We start from the raw sequence: 17870 nt of genomic DNA, 5'->3' as shown, positions 1-17870 counted from the left end.
ACCAGATAAATAGTACAGCAAGTTGGCAAAAGGATGCGCACAAGTAGCCACATATAAGCAGTACACGATTTACATCCGAGTTTGCTGTATACACGATACGAGTTCTGGTAACTTTTTCTTGGTCCGAGAAATCGGTCCGATTTCTAGCACCGTGTCAACACGTCTTAAGCAGTCTTAAGACCGTGCATGAGACAGCACCATTAGTGTACGTGGTGTACGTACGTTCCGATGGTTCCCATAATAGCTCGCAGTGCTGTCAACAATCTTTTACCTCTTATGTGTTGTTGAGTTCGTGGATAGCTCTACCTTTGTCCTAGGGAGTTTGTAGCGATGCTAACTAATTTGGGAACGCATCTCCAAGTTTCCAATGTTTTTTTGTTTTCTACCGTGACCACGAGTAGTACGCTGAAACTTCCGAGTTGTTCAAAGGACAATCTGCGGCTCATCTGTTCTCACTTTTAAGTGCGACTCGCAAACAAAAATGAGAGTAGGTGTCGCAATGATGGTCAGAACGAAGAAATAGCATCAAACGATGCTCGGTCAATGACAAATGAAATAATTGCAATCGTGAGTAATCTCTAAACTCGGATTAGCCGTTGGTTTAAGTTCCCACGATGGCTGCCAGCGGGAGCACTGTCTGTGATGAAAAAAAGAAAATACGAATGATGAGTTTGACTTACCTGAGGAATGCTTTTCAAAAGAAATCGGAGCACTCGGGCTGCGTTGAAATTGCGTCACTTGAGAATGAAAAGAACTTGGAACGGATTGAATGTCGCAACATTCCGAATGACGATTTACGTGCGGAAAGAGTAAAGTTCTCCGCTCACTCTAGGCCTATTCAATCTTATCAGGACATGGAGTACAAAGAAATTATTAACGACAACACGTCTGGACTGTTTAGAAGGTTAAAAAAACGGCTCCACATTAGAGATTTGACATTTTGTAAATCCAAGCAGAAGGTACGAGGTGATAACCAAACTTGTAGATTACACTGTGTTGTATTTACACCTTTGCTTACATTCACCTTTTCTCATCTCAGATCAAAGCTATCGAGCCATCCAGTCCATCCTATGGTTTGAACAGCACTTTAAATGTCACTCAAAGTCAGCTGCCAATTATATTCTTTAATGAAAAGAAGAACTCACTTTCAAATGTCGTGCACAATTTGACAAATGAAGCGAATGGTTACTTAAATGGTACGCCAAACCAGTCGCAGAGTGATTCGATTGATGGAGAAGACAGACTTCAAGAAGAACCCGAGTACATTTCTTCTGCAATCGGCAATACGGCGGAACCTCAAGCCAGCTGCTCTGCAAAATCTGGAGATGTGAGCTTAGACATCGAAGGCAAAAATGAGAAAAAGTTTAATTTGACCGAAGAGTTGCTGAGGCTCAGTAAGTATGGATGGTACTGGGGACCAATTTCAAGGGACGAAGCAGATTCCAAACTGACCAATGAGCCAGATGGGGCATTTTTGGTTCGGGATTCATCTGCAGACAAGTAAGTGTAGGCAAAAAATTTTGACACATTGTATCGAGATTCAAGTACTTTGAGAATGAATTTGCCAGATCGTCTAAGTCAAAATTCAGCAAAGAGAAAAGATTATTTCAAAAATCTTCAGGGTATGTTATTTGTGTCAATACTGAAACATAAAGCAACATTCCTACTATGTACTAGAAATAATTCTGAGCTGATTAAATGATACAAGCTAATTTCTCAGAAATTTCTCATACTTTCATCTATAAATTTTCAGAAGTTTACCATGTTTTTGGACAGTTTTGAGAAAAATTTAGTATTATTTCTGAAAAAGTATGAATTCTTATGAGAATACTGTCTTCAAGGTTTCAAAAAATTCTAAAGAGCCTAGGCAAAAAACTTATATTCTTGTGGATCTGCTTTTTCAATTGCAAATCTGAAAAAACTCCGAGTTTTTGAATTTTTAATATTTTTTGACTGAATTGAGTTCGAGGTAAGAACTGAATGAATTTTGGAAAACAACTCAAATTCTTTCCAAACTGCCTTTTTTTTACTGAATATATAAAAAATGTTTTTGTCGTTCTGGCTATTTGTGACAAAATTGTGGTAAAAATTGGTCCAATTTCCAAAAGAAACTCATAGTTCTCCAGTTAAATTCTTTCTACAGGGTATCTGTAAAGAAATAGTCGGATTTTTTGCATTTGATGGGAAATAAAATTCTGAGACAAAAAGTCCTCTGCCCTTCCGTCTTCTTACCGCTATAGCATGCATCTGATTGGCTACTTATTTTCATTAATAACTAATCATCTATGTGTCAGATGCAAAAATGGCAGAGGACTTTTCGTCTCAGAATTTTATTTCCTATCAGATGCAAAAAATCCGACCATTTCCTTATAGACATCCTGTATATTAAAAAGCATGTAAATCTGTTAAAAGTTAGAAATGTTGAAGAAACCGTGAAAATTAATTATGACATGTATCCGAAAAAATCAGAATATATCTGTAAAAGATGTTTTCAATAAAACTACGAGTGGAAAAACTTTTCAGAAATTTTGAAGAAGTATGAAACTCTCCCCACAAAGCTACTGAAATTAATTTTCTTTACAGAAATTAAATGGTTTTGGAACGTTTCAAAAGCAATTTCTGCCACGATATTGGCGATTTGAGAAATTTGTTTTTTAGTCAATACGTTCAGAATGCTTGAATTCTGGTGTTTTTTTTATCTGATTGAGCTTTTTGCCTTGACCTCATTTGGCCACCATAGCTCCAGAGATTGCTTGGAAACATGTTTACAAAAAGTTATGTCCCAAATGTATAAAAATAAATTTGCGAACGTACGATGCAAAAAATTTTCATCAGTGACTTCTACATTATAACTACACAGAAATGTCAAATTTCTTGAATGTTTTTCAGAAGATTTGTAGAGCTGTTGTCAGCGAGCGAAATGGACTCAAAAACATCAGAGTTCAAGTTATAAACGTGGTCGAAATTATTGTACGTCAAAGCAATGAAACGTTGGGAAAAGATCATTGCTTTTCAATTTTAGAATAATTGGAAACAAGTTTTCCAAATATGAGACATAATATGAATTCAAAAAAAAATTTAATTATGCCAATTTTAAATATATTTTCTCAACGTTCTGACACTTTCAAGAATACTAACTTCAACTATGTTTAGTTACTAGACCTTAGATATTTTTGAGCTCATTTCGTTCAATGATAAAATTCCCAGAAATTGTTTGAAAAACGTTCAAGAAATTTTACATAACAATGTAATTATAGTGAGCATATCTAATCGCTGATAAACAATTTCTGTAGCGTACTTTCACAGATCTATTTCTAAGTGTGATTTGGTTAAATTTCGGACAATCTTAAAGTAGTGAAATAACGATTTTTCTTGAACTGGTCACAGTAACATTACTAACTTTACCCTTATAAGTATAAAACGTTTATTCAGACATTTAATATCCAAGCTGATATTACAGTGAATCATTCTAATGGTGGGCCCTTTTGGAGATGCAAATATTGTTCGTTATTAATAAGTGTTTGTTAATCAAAGAAATACTCTGTTTTGTTACTCAAATGTATCGAGTTTTATATTTCATTAACTCATGCATACATACATACCTATATTCTAAATAAGTATTATTCCGCTAGAGTACTTAATACATTTGAAAAATGGCAGAACGTCATGTACGAGGTCATATACGAAGAATATATTTGATATGGCAAACTGACAACTCACATTTTTTTAATCATCTATTCTGAATCCATCTAAAACAAACTGAAAAACAAATTCATTTGATATTATATATATTATACACATCTCTGTTTGTTATATGTATCTATAACGACTTAAAAAAATCTATAATGTTTGCGCTGGTGTGACACTTGTTCAAACATTGAGATTTTGAAAATGTGTCCGCCATTGCTAGGTTTTTATTTTTTTTTTGAAAAAAAACTTCCTCAGTAATATATGTCCGTTGTTAAGAAATATATTTTTCGTTCAAGCCCATATCATTTTGCTGGAGATTTTTAGACTGTACATCATAAAAAAGTGTCCGTTAAGACAAGTTTCACTGTATTCGAATTTTCTTGAATTCATTTTTATTAGATACAGTAGCGCTCGAAAGTATTTTGATAATATGAAATTCATTATTATTTTGACCCGTGATTCTTCTTATTTTTCTTTATTTTAACATTATTTTCTAACAAAGGAGAGTTAAACTTGAACAATTATGTAGAACATCGAATTTCCTTCAATAAAAAATATCATTTATCTTTTATTTTATATTTGTATCTAAAAATCCAATTACTATCTTTGTCAAAATACTTCTGAGCGCTACTGTATATATGAGAGACGTTCTTTCATTAAAGTTGACTATTAATAGAACAACTAACACCGTTCAAGATTCTTCAAACAGTTTTTTCTCTTTGACTAATTTTTAATTTAAACATTCTGGCCAAGTCATCCCAAGTATTAGTCTTAATTTTTCACACAATTTTTGCCATTCTACTATAAAGCTGAATCTAGCAGCCAGAAGTAGCGACTGATATGCTAACATCAATTGAAAGCAAGCAGCAAACGCAGTAATCAAGATTGTATTAAATCCATGAAAAGCTCATAATATTTGAGAATTATGAGTGTGAAACTGTATTGCATTATCTTTATTACAAGAAATTTAGTTTGGCATTTAAGAAAAAATCAGCTGTTTGCTAAAATTACTTGTTTATGTTATTGTTACGAATTTCAAACTGATCGAAATCTAGTGCTTTATCTGTTATCTTATTTTGGCGTAAAGCTAGTCATAAAATTCGGGTATGAGCAACAAATTAGTAACTATTACTAATTAGCTACTAAATAGTACTATTTAGTAACAACCTACACTGCAAAATTAGACGTCATTATTTTTGTTTAATATTTTATCATTATGATTCAGAATTATAATAGTGATTAATTACGATCATTTGATATTGCTGCATGTGCTGGTGGAAACATCTCGTTTGAAATATGGCAACAGACAAATGATATCTTCAAATCAATGTATACAGTAGAACATAAATTATATAAATTGTCGATTATCTGAATGGTAATTTGGTTTACCCAAATGTTGGGTTAATTTGAATGGATATGCGTTACGTACTTTGTTTCACGAAAAATGTCCAGATTTACATCGCCTACGAAATCACCTATATGTATGTGGGTACGTTCAATACTTTTCGACCGCAGCCTGCGGGCTTGGGTCAGCGATTCGGCTGCTGATTTTTTTCAAGAAAGTAGGTTTTAAAAAAAGACGATTCTCCAAATTTGAGCTTAATATAAGAAAATCTGGTGGTTATAGAAATTTTTGAAGTTTTTAATAATTCAATTTTTTAGTTATTATCATTATTTTTTCATGGGACCTCTATGGGACTTGAAGACTCGAATCAAACGGTATTCCCCTTCTTTGACTTTGTATTTTTAAGAAAAAAATAGTTTTTTACTCCGAAGCAAAATCTAGTTTAATTAGGACCTTTTTCATGAACTACTGTTTTAGCAAAATTTCGCATAACTTTGAAACGCTGCCAAGTCAAGAATTTTCCAAGTAGACTGCTCAAATTTTTCGTCTAGGTATACTTTATCACTACCTACACGAATTATTATTAATTACCACGCTCCTTTTTATATACGGCCTCGCAAAACCAACTGATTTCTGAAAATTCGCTGTTTTCAGATAGCTGTAACTTTTTTCTATCAACTCGAAATCGCTTGAAATTTTCAGGGAATATACTTCAGTCTATCCCCAAACAACGCTGAAAATTTCCAGCTAGGAGTCGAAGTTGTTAACGAGCTGTGAATTTACAAAATGTTCAAGTTTCCCACATGATATTTCGTATTTCATGGCATTATCAACGACTTCTTGAATTGTGCGTGGAAAATTTACACTTGTCGATTATTAACCTAAATGAAAAAAAAAAACATGAAGATCTTGCAAAACGACATACCGAAGTAATGTTATAAAAATATGGCTTACATTCCTATAATTTGTATCGCCTTAAAAAAAAAAAACTCATTGACTGCGAGAAAAGGATATTTATAGTCGTATAAAATTTTTTATTTATCATTCATATTGTAATTATTTATTTTAAATTGAATATTTGTTTCTTTGTGTCCCATGAAGTCATACTCAATACTTGTTATATAGTTGATAATGCCATGAAATACGAAATATTATGTGGGAAACTTGAACATTTTGAAAATTCACAGCTCGTTAAGAACTTCGACTCCTAGCTGGAAATTTTCAGCGTTGTTTGGGGATAGAATGAAGTATATTCCCTGAAAATTTCAAGCAATTTTGAGTTGATAGAAAAAAGTTACAGCTATCTGAAAACAGCGATTTTTCAGAAATCAGTTGGTTTTGCGAGGCCGTACATAAAAAGGAACGTGGTAATTAATAATAATTCGTGTAGGTAGTGATAAAGTATACCTAGACGAAAAATTTGAGCCGTCTACTTGGAAAATTCTCGACTTGGCAGCGTTTCAAAGTTATGCGAAATTTTGCTAAAACAGTAGTTCATGAAAAGGGTCCTAATTAAACTGGATTTTGCTTTGGAGTAAAAAACTATTTTTTTTTTTAAAATACAAGGTCAGAGAAGGTGAATGCCGTTTGATTCGAGTCTTCAAGTCCTGTAGAGCTCCCATGAAAAAATCGTGAAAATAACTAAAAAATTGAATTATTAAAAACTTCAAAAATTTTTTCTATAGCCACCAGATTTTCTTATATTAAGCTCAAATTTGGAGAATCGTCTTTTTCTATAACCTACTTTCTTGAAAAAAATCAGCAGCCGAATCGCTGACCCAAGCCCGCAGGCTGCGGTCGAAAAGTATTGAACGTACCCATATATATATATATGTATGTATATATATAATGAATTTATATATATATATCTGAGGGGTTAATCACTCCTGAAATCTGGTGTACACCTTTCCGAGCATCCTGTGAAGTCTCTTGAAATCTTTAAAATCCTATGAAATATTTTGTAGTCTTTGAAATCGTTAAAAATTTCTTGAAATCATTTACTGCCCTTTGAAATCCTTAGAACTCTTCTGGAGTCTCTTGAAATTTTATGAAATCCTTTGAAATTCTGGACATTTTTTGTAATTATTGAAATCTTCTGAAATATCCTAAAATCATTAGAAATCTCTTGAAATCACTTGCAATCCTTTGAGACCCTTAGAAATCTCATGAAATCGTTTGTGATCTCTCTAAATCTTTCCAAGTCTTTGAAATCTGTCAAAATCTTTTGAAATCCACTGAAATCATTTGAAATTCTTTAAAATTCTTGAAATTTTGCGAGTATTTGAAATCGTCCGAAGTTTTTTTAATCTTTTGAAATCGTCTGAAATGTCTTGAAATTTTCTAGAATTTTTTGTTATCTTTCGAAATCCTTTGACACCTTTATGATCTTGAAATCAGATGTATATTCAATCTATGAATGATTAACCCCTCGTATATATCTTTCCCCTGGCAGTTTTACCTCATGAACAGAGCTGCGGAACAAAGTGCTGTGGCGTTGAATCTTACATTTCATCCCTTAATTCATGTTTTTAATCAGCTCGATATCTTCTTTTAAATTCCAAGTGTAAACATCACGTTTTTACGTACTTTTTTCCCAGCAGATTCTTTACGTTTGGTTGTGAGAATTTGTTATTATCTGACCAGTACATGGTCCCATCTAGTTTGCATACTTTCTTCTAGTTTCGATACTGTATTTTCTCTCATAGTATGCCAAAAAATTATCAAAGAAGTGAGTATTTTCATTGGAAGATCACACTACAGGTCACGCTTCAACTTATTCGATTAGTTTTGTCACATACTTAGGTCAACTGTCATGCCACGAATAGAAAAAATAGAATACAAAGGTGTGGAAATTTCAATTCATTGAAAACTCATGGTAGAAATAATCTTGAATGACAAAATACAAAATTATGAAAATATTAAAACAGAACATAGAATCACTACGTAACAAAACGATGAAAATATTGAGTTTTACTCATTAGTCTGTAAAGTATGATTCTTCGAGTTAGAGAGATTCAAGGTTAGAAATAGTATGCATTTGATCAAAATGTACTAGTAACTATGTATTAATTTGTGTAACTTTGATACATTTCAATATATTTTTATGGAAATTACATTTAATCTCCTGTCTTGGAAAGAAATTTTTTGAGTTTCATCTTTCATTCGAGTGAGTTCTTTCAAAACAGAGGACAAAATTATTTGAGATTTGACGAAAATTACAGTATTGGTATCATTCAAATTACTATAAGATTGGTTTCGAATACTTAAAGATTTAATTCAATCATTATTCGCATACCGCTCAGTTGCATTTTGTCACTTTTTTTCTGAAGAAAAATTTCCTTCGAGATTTTTGCAATATAATGCGCACCGGTACTTGGAAAATTTTGTTGGTATGTTAGGTATCGATATACCTGAAATTTCCATTGATCCAGTTTGACTGAAATCTCCGATGATGAGGTCTTGACAAGTAAATGAATCTTAATCAAGAGTATGTATATCAAGCATCATTAGGGTGGTTCAAAAAAAGTTTTTTGTTTTTGCTCTTACACTGCCAAATGTTAGTGTTTGATAGAAAAAAAATCTCCCCATAGATGAGTTGTCTAGCTTTTCTTTTTCGGTAAAACAAATCAGTAGCTTTCAGACATTTGTAATGTGTTTTCTATTAATGACAACTATAATTATAGTTTTGGAAACCTTGGAGAATCAGCTTTAAGGATCTATGCATGAATTTAGGAAATATTTAATAGCTTACACGTATTTTAACTTTTAATGAAAAATGAAAATTTCCATTTTAAATATACATAAAATAAAAATTGAAAAAGCGACCTGTTACACTTGAGCATTTTTTTTTTTTTCTAACAATTACTTACATTTGAGGGGGTAAGAACGAAAAAAAACCTTTTTTTAATCGCTCCAAGCTACATTGTCATCTTTTTTTTATAAGAATCAACTATTATGAAGAATTAACATTGATAATAATCTTACCATTTCGCTTGGTGACATGTTTTGCTGGTTTGAAGTAAATTGTTTCAGCTGTTTTTGAAATATTATAGGCACAGCAAAACATGTCACCGAGTGAACTGTTGAGGTAATTGTTAATATTAACGCTTTCTATTAATTGAATCTAACATAAAAGGAATATGTAAATGAAGCTTGATTTATAGACTTTTGAATAAAATAAACCCCAATCGAATCAAATAATTGATTATTCAGATACGAACTGCCAAAATTCACCAATTTTTTCGCCATTTGCTTCTATATACCCCATTAAGTTTGATCGATCTAAACTTTATTTACGTATGTCAGTACCATCTTTTTGAAACCACAAGCATAGAATGATTTTAATACTGATTTTTTGTTCCATTTAATTTTCATGAAATAATACTGAAAGAGCACGACTAATATTTTCCTCATTTCTGTAGGTATTTACTGACACTCAGCTTCAAGTCATCTGGAAAACTGCTTCATACCCGAGTTGAACACAGTGGCGGCTTATTTTCGTTGTATTACCATCCAGAGTGCGAACGGTTCTCATCTGTAGTAGCTTTAATCAATCATTCGATGAGTTTTAGCCAGTCAGCTGTGTATTGTTACTCCCGTCCGAGGTATCCTGGTCATCCAGCTTTTCCAGTTAGATTAACTAAACCGGTTAGTCGATTTACACAAGTCAGAAGCTTGCAATACCTCTGCCGTTTTGTCATTAGGCAAAACACTAGGGTCGACAATATCGATAAGCTTCCGTTGCCTGAGACTATTAGAGGATATATCGAGGAGGCTCATTATTAAATTATAAATAATAATCGCCAAAAATGAGTCAAGAATCCATGTGAGGCATTTCATTTCTTCCCCTGGTTCTTGATGTTTTTTAAGATGTTTCTGTCTCAAGTCTCGGGTATAAGATGTGTGGAATAGTTTACTTACTTCCCAATTGTACAGTTGATACATCTGATTCGAGATTATGAAGTACATTTCTATTTGTAATATTCTAAACTCTAAAACATAGTTGGGGCGTAGTTGAATTTCAGTCAACTTTTGCGTTCAGTTTGTTTTGTTCGCATCTTACAAAAGTAAATTGTAATCACCGGAACTCGGTTTCTATGTGATTGAATTAAACCTGGCAGGATTAAAATATATAACAATGACAAATTTTGTGTCTTCGTTTCAAACTAACGGAAATTGCAAGAGATGTTAACTAGTACGGTGTATTTCAGACACGCTTATACTCAAAAGCGTATCAAGTTTCATCCTAATCAGGTTCAAAGTGGCCTCCTTGTCGCCGTTTTTGTATGAAATGCTCCATATATTGTATACAGAATGAATCCAGACGTATGTTATACGTATTTTTGCACCTTCTTATTTTTGTAATAAACTTTTATGAACATCAGAATAGCATGAAATAATTTTGTATGAAGAACAGTACTGCAAAAAGCACTTGTTGAAATTTAATTTAATTATATTATACATATGTATATCAATAAGTATATGTACATATACATACATATATTCATATAAATTGGTATATTAACGGGGTAGATTTGGTTGAACAAGACACATTCAGTATCAATTACTGAATTAGTCAGAAAAGTGAATTGGCCTAACTATCGTAAGTCGTAAAACTAAACCAGAATTTCATGTTCTGATGTAGTGTGGTTCAGGATAGGTTTCCCTTGAAAAAAATGAAAATAATTATTTTTACCTGCTTGAAACCAGTCGTATATTTAAAACCATACCATTTCAGATTTGAAAAAATGCATGTTTTGAGAACGAAATTTTAAAATAATATCTATTTTTTTACACGTATCACCAATTTTTTTTCAAAATCATTCACGAAATATTAGCAGTGTTATAAAATGAATTTAAAAAGAAACGTTATTTTTTCACATCAGCTGTATTGCGGATGATCAATTTTGTTTTCTCAACCAAAATATTGAAAAACATGTCAAGTTTTAGAAAGTGAAAAGCACTTGGCAGGGGATCAAACAAAGAAAATGTAAATCGAAAAAGTCGTTGTTGAGAATAATTTTTTGCTAACCTTCTAGATCGCATCTTAAAAGATCGCTTGTCTGTTTCCAAAACCTTTCGTAAGGATTTCTTCTTAAAAAATTGATATTATATTATCAATATTATGCTTATAACAGTCAGAAAATCATTTTTTATATGTTGTTAATCACGTCTAATATCTTCAGGATCGCTTCACAGGGACACCTCATTATCAAAATAGTGAAAATCAGCTGCGAATATATTTAAAGCATTTTCATTATTCCGCCAAACTTTTTTAAAATGACACAAGAAACGCGATTATAAACCTTATAATTTCCTAAATTTTGAAAATATTTCGGTGCCAACAATAACGAGAGCAAAAACGGAAAATACGATCTACTGTATATATCGGTAAAACAGAAAAGTTCGATGCAATGAACTTAAAATATAAAAAGCAACATGAGTCGAGTGGAGGCGAATCTGTGTACGTCATACACAACGATGGTGGCGAAGTGATATCATTTTATACATACCGGGAAATTTCGTAAAACTGTCCGATGGGTAGTTTAACACAGGAAAAATCCACCTGCATTTACGTAATTTATGGTACATTTTACCGATCGACATTTTTTGTTTTTTACGATGGCTAAATTCCTCACTTTCTCTGATAATTCGATGTGAAACAAAAATGTCGATCGGTAAAATGTGCTCTGAATTGCCTAAATGCAGACGGATCTGCTCTATTTTTAACTGCCCTTGAGACATTTTCACGTATTTTCCCGGTATGTGTGTTCTGTTGACATACGATACATAAAATGACGTCACATAACCGCCATCTTTGATCAATGTATGATGTATACGACTCCACCCCTATCACGAAATTTGTAACTCATGCTCTTTCCCGTACTTTTTATTCATTGGCTCGATAAGAGTTGTAGACGGGATCACATATTTTGAATTAATAGTTAGAGTCTACACATCATCAACGTAAAAATTCCATAGATAGCGTAATTCTACATTCAATTCCAAACAACTTTTTTGTTGCATGCGAGGATAACGATAAAAAAACAAACACTATTGCTTCATAAAACAAACAATTTTTTAGATATTTGTGTTCGGCATATAGAATTATTGGCCTAGCTGTAACTTTTTCTGTCAAAAATGCGTAAGCTCTGATAATAGCCAAAATAATAGGTGACGTTTTACGCAGTCGGTATAAATTGACTATAGCATGATTTTAATTCGACAACTCCTCATATAACACATAAATCATAATGCATAATTCATCCGTGAAAATTAAGTAATTAAAGTGATACCTAAAAGCAGGTTGACACGCTTGAACGGATAATATTGCAATTGTACATAGTGAACAAAGTGGTTAGGAAATCTTATCAAAGTTTTTATTTTGCATATTATTGGATTGTTTACCCTGAATTCGAAGCAGGGATTTTAATGTTGATTAATTTTTTTGTTAAATACACATAATCTATAGATTTTTTCAAACTTCAGATGGGATTGCAAAAAAATGATAGTTAATTTGTAAATAAGCACTGGATAAAATCCGGAATATATAATTTGAAAAATAACTGTTCAGTGGAAATGTTTCATGGTTTTCTTTCGGAATCTAAGACTGAAGTGTGAATAAATGTAACAATTAAATGATAAATTGAACCTTACTAGTCGTGATAGCATGTGTCGAAAATATTTTTCGTAAGCTGCTTAATGAATTAATAATAGTCCAATCGCTGTAATATATGCTTCTATGCCCAACGGGCTACTGAATATTCAAAAAAAAGTTTCCGTAATAGGTACGAGAATTCAAAAAATTCATAATCCTATTGCAAATTGATTTTTTACCTTAGATGATACCTACTAATAATAAGTACATATCTAACTTGTAGTTAGAATAGCCCAAATAACGACGGTATGAATTTGGTGCTTCAGTTAGATGAATAGAAAAGAGAGTTTGCATATATTTTTACAAATTGATCGAAGTTATGTAAAGAAAATGATGTTTTACTGAGAATCTCAACATATTGAAAATTCGATAAACTCTGTGACGGTATTAAATAATTAACACTCATTAAAATCGGTGTTAAAGACTATCTTCCCTGTTATTTTTTTCATCCATCTCGTTAAGTTGTATCATGTACGGATAAAAGAACACGCTAGTTCTTCTTGGAATAATATTGTCACTTCTCAAATAAAAATAGATAAGTAGTTTAAGGATTCACCGAGAATATTGTATTCTACAAAGCACAAGCGCAGTGTTAGAACTTTGACTATCAATAAAAACTTTATGTACAATATCCGCCACACGCAATGCAATTGCAATATCTATTGTACGGATATTTGGGGTTATGTTGAAGCATTGTGTACGAATTAGGTCTATGCGATTAATTGATTCATCGGCCCGTTTAGTTAATCGTATTTTCCATTAATCAATCAGTTGGTTCATTTAATTAATTGCCGTTCTGGATTATTAAATTGTTTTCGTAATTTGATCTACTTTTCCGATTAATTAGTCCACACAATTGGATATTTTTTTCAATGGCTCAAGCATTGAGCCCTTCAATAAATGTCATTTCGATTAATCAATTAACCAAAAACAAATTAACCAAAGTTAAGGCTTAATCAAATAATCTTAACGCCGTGGTATGGATATGAAATGTTTATGCAAAATTATGTTTACGGTGAATTTGAAGACCTGCATATTTTTCTTTACAACCACTGTATGCGTAATGCTTAATTTGATATAATTTATATTGAGTTGAATCTGATTGAAAATAGTAAATAGTACTTTTCATACCAAGTGCGTTAAGTTTCACAAAAGCGCGATTACCAAGCTGTGGATTATAAGATAGTAAAAAATACATGCTGACGTATACCTATGAAAAATTAAAATACATAGGTGAAGGAGGGAGGCAGGGAGGGTTGGTAGGAGAGGGCATAGCGCTTCCAGGGACGCAGGAGGCGAAGCCCACGCGAGAGGAGTTTAGGGATAGCGAAGCCCTTCCTATTCAGTAAAAAACTTCTGATAAATAATATCAATTTATTCATGGTTGCGATTGACGGTGTATATTTGTAGGGATTTGTCGTTGACACAAAGTTTTTCGAGCAGCGATCAGTGAACAGTAGGAAGGTCAGATGTGCAGGAAGTTATATTACGGAGACGTATCTAATCTCCGCGTTAAAAAAGTGGACCACATTCTGGTCAAAAGTTTGCAGTATCAATAGCGCTATTCACAGCGCTGGTATCATTTGTTGCAGCCTCCGTGTTGGCAACGTTAATAAACCGTTAAACTTCTGCGCGCGCATATTCCCGACACGACAAACGAAACCAGCGCCGTGAGTGGCGCTATCGGCACTTCGACTTCGTATATACTCGTACATGAATCTGTTCCGGTTTTGCTATCCGACATAGTAGGGAGATATGTCTCCTCCTAATATTACTTTCTGTACATACGTCATTTTTTAAACACGAGAAGGCCTTTTGATCATTGTCGTCTCCTGTATGCGGGATTTTTGACGTAACACACAAAACAGTTTTCTGCCGATTCTTAACTTCACGCCTGCGAAATGTAAACCTCTGCGCTTTCTTTAAGCCAAGTTGATTTCATTACTAAAAATGGCTGACTCACAAAATTTTTTCAGTAAACAATTACGCTAAATCGAAAATGGCAAACTTTCGTACCGTTTAAAAAATATGTTCTTTGGAGCGAATCAAAAAACTCGTCGTAATAATCTTAAACGTACCGCAAAGATCCGACGAGTGGTGGGGAGACTAGACCCAAAGATATTCCCTTTCGGGTGAGGGGCAATTTCATTTCGGTTACGATCGATGTTTACAACCAATTCTTACCAACTTCACTTCGGAACTTTACGATGACAGCGATGCTTTGGATAAAATCTAAAACTACTAAACGACAAATTTTCGAGGACGATTTTTTCGTACGCTCCCCAATACAGATCGGACTCCTGTACTTCGAGTCTCCATCACAGTACTGGTCTGCTATGCTTCTTCTATCAATATTGAGGTTATGTATATTATAGTAATAGAACCGCAACGACATCTAGGGGTCGATTCTGTAATTTCACTTTTCACATTTCCCGCCATCCATACCTTCTGATTGATTTGCAAAGTGTAGTCAACAGATTAAAATGCTTGGATAGTGTCAAATGTGAAATGACAGAATCGATACTCTGGTGGCCCCGCTAGAACCGAAAGTAAAAACCTTGCTCCCCCCCCCCCCCCCCCGCAATCGTCAGGATTCCTCCTGCCAGCTCCTTTAGGAGTGGTGTGACTTTTAAATACCTTCACTTCAGTTATTGGACGAATTATTCATCAGTGAAGCCGATTACTGAGATCTTGTGAAGTTTAGTCAGTTTGTATTCCACGCTGGGACTGTGATTAACTGAACCTGTCTTTTCTTGAATGATTAAGTAAATATCACGGTTGAAAAGTATCAGTTGCGACTTTATAACCTACATGACATTTTCAGTGATGGTATTAACCGGTGTTACATATAAGGATAAATAAACCTCACTGTCTAATTACAAATCAAAGATTAAGAAATTAAGAAAAGAGAAAGAATTATTGAAAAAATTTCGAGCGGTTTTATTTGTGCCAATGGTGGTGAACTAATATGTATATTATAATAATATTATATAATAATAATTCGTGTACTGAGTAACATGAGCATGTCGACACATCACTAATACAACTAGGTATGTGTGACCCCCCAACTCACTAGATGACGCTCACGGCGGTGGCTACGCGAACCTTCCACTCTACCTGATCCTCTTTGATGCAGGGATGAATACGAACAAATTTGAATAACACGAAGTAAAATATCAGCAATTTTAAGAAAGATTTTATAATTTAAACGTTCAACTTTATTAAACTTTGGGGTTTTCCTTTCGATTCTAATGCTTTTAGGCTAATTTTTCTCACTGGACAAATCCCTTCAAATTGCTCAAGAAACATTCAACAGATTCTAGGTATATTATAGTATAGTTAAAATGCGCGAATTCAATTGTCCACCAGAACTGTTATATCATACTTAAACAAATCTATTTTAATCCACTCTGAATATGACTATTAATAAAAACTTCATCATTTGATTCCTGAAGATCTCAATGATGAATAAAATAATCCAAAAAACAGTAGAATAGGATCAAAAATATCAGAGGTTAAGCATTTTGAAGTTCTAATTATGAAAACTTCGAAATTGTTTACATCTTAGCTTGTGTTATTCCAATTTGCTCAGAATCTTTTCTATTGCAAAGTAGCGACGTTTTGTCAGTCATTTTCACCATGATTGGTGCAAACAATATTGCTACGGATGTTTTAACAGTTTTTACTTTCTTTTTCCAACGTTTGATATAGACAGTGGAGGTTACTCATTCTTACAGAATATATGTTAAATCAATGTACTCTCATGCTATATTTATACATGTTACTGCCCTTCCGTGTTATATAAATTTGTTTTCTGTTCAAGTTTCTTAGCTTTTATAATTTTCCTTTTGTCCTCTTTTTATATATGCACATATATCTTTGTACAATTTTTATCCATGTTTTCATCTTTGTTATATTTATCGCTTGTGTATGTTAAGTTACTGATAATTTATATATTTACTATTGATTTAGTCAATGCTACTAAACGAATAACGTATATTTTTACTGTTTCATTCCTTAAGGCATTTGACAATTTGAATTATGGCCCTGTGTTTTCATGTGTTTTCACAAAATCGTGATTGGAGGAATGCTCCTTAGTATCTGCTCGATTTACTTGAAAACTTCACTGAACACAATTCAAGCTGTAAAAAAAGTGTGGTATAATTTTCAGCCGGATGGTTTTTTTTGTTCGCAAGCAATAGTTTATTTTAAAAAAACTTTCAATTTTCAATAAAATTTTTCCAATTAATTGTCGGTCGACTAAAAAAAAGGCCAGTGGAAAATTATAGCACACTTTTTTTATAACTTGAACTATCACTCAAGTGAATCGAGTAGACCGTACGGAAAATTCGATAAATCACTATTTACGGAGAAGTTAAGAATTATCTAGGTCCCAAAATTATGGAAGACTCTTCACAAGATAGTAACAAATGAGATGCTGACCGGACGTCAAATTCGCTGACCATCGGCCGAAATCTGTCCCATTTCGCGTAGAATACTTATAGGGTACTTATCTAGAGACTGATCAAACATGGCTAATTTTTTTCCTAAACAATCAACAATGCTTACAACAATACCCAAGGGTATTAAATATAGTATACCTAACCTGCTGATGAATTTGGAGCATAGTTCATTGTTTGGGGACAAAGTTATCATATTTCATGAGGAAAAGTCAATTGTTCCTGTATTAATCAAATGGAGGAAATATTAAAATAAAATGCAGCATCTCTTAATTCCTAATGTACAGATAATTTTTCGATATCACACAATGGTTTCTAGGGAGTTAGGATGCGAAATTTTTATTTTTTTTTTATTTCAGTGGGTTTAATATATACATAACAGATATTTAATATATTATTCTTTTAAATTTATTATTTGATGTTGAAATCTCAATGATATTTAAATTAGTGTTGAATTTATAGTTGAAACGAAAACGTGCAAAAATTGATATACAAATGATACCAGTTTTTCTCAAGTTGTAAAGATGTAAACATAGCTTATTAAGTTTTATTAGCTTATGTAAGCTAGTTTTGTCGAGGAAGAAATACAGCGGTGGCCATATTTCCAAAGCTATGATTATTAACTGCATCACTGCCTTTCTAATACCGAAATTAATTGTGTTAACTCATATGTTAGTGTTTCGGAAGAGTTTATGGTACGGAAATATTATACTTTGTA

General features: G+C 32.9%; 1 protein-coding gene across 3 annotated transcripts; it reads left to right on the top strand.

Moving 5' to 3' along the window:
* Positions 1–398: 398 nt before the first annotated feature.
* Positions 399–10418, top strand: LOC107221017 (suppressor of cytokine signaling 4). Of its 3 annotated transcripts, XM_046732497.1 has the most exons (4): positions 399–567; positions 702–959; positions 1040–1500; positions 9457–10418. In XM_046732497.1, the coding sequence occupies exons 1-4, from the start codon at positions 544–546 to the stop codon at positions 9818–9820; spliced, it is 1107 nt and encodes a 368-aa protein (XP_046588453.1). In that variant the 5' UTR covers positions 399–543; the 3' UTR covers positions 9821–10418. The 3 variants fall into 3 exon arrangements, with proteins under 3 accessions (XP_046588453.1, XP_015515340.1, XP_046588454.1); XM_015659854.2 differs by having other exon boundaries at positions 399–959; XM_046732498.1 differs by lacking the exon at positions 9457–10418 and adding an exon at positions 4500–5661 and having other exon boundaries at positions 399–959.
* Positions 10419–17870: the final 7452 nt, after the last annotated feature.

This window comes from Neodiprion lecontei, chromosome 2, assembly GCF_021901455.1.
Source record: "Neodiprion lecontei isolate iyNeoLeco1 chromosome 2, iyNeoLeco1.1, whole genome shotgun sequence".
In the NCBI taxonomy this organism is placed as follows: Eukaryota; Metazoa; Arthropoda; class Insecta; order Hymenoptera; family Diprionidae; genus Neodiprion; species Neodiprion lecontei.
Note: the sequence above shows the minus strand (reverse complement) of the source record. Positions and strands in the feature narration are given on the sequence as shown.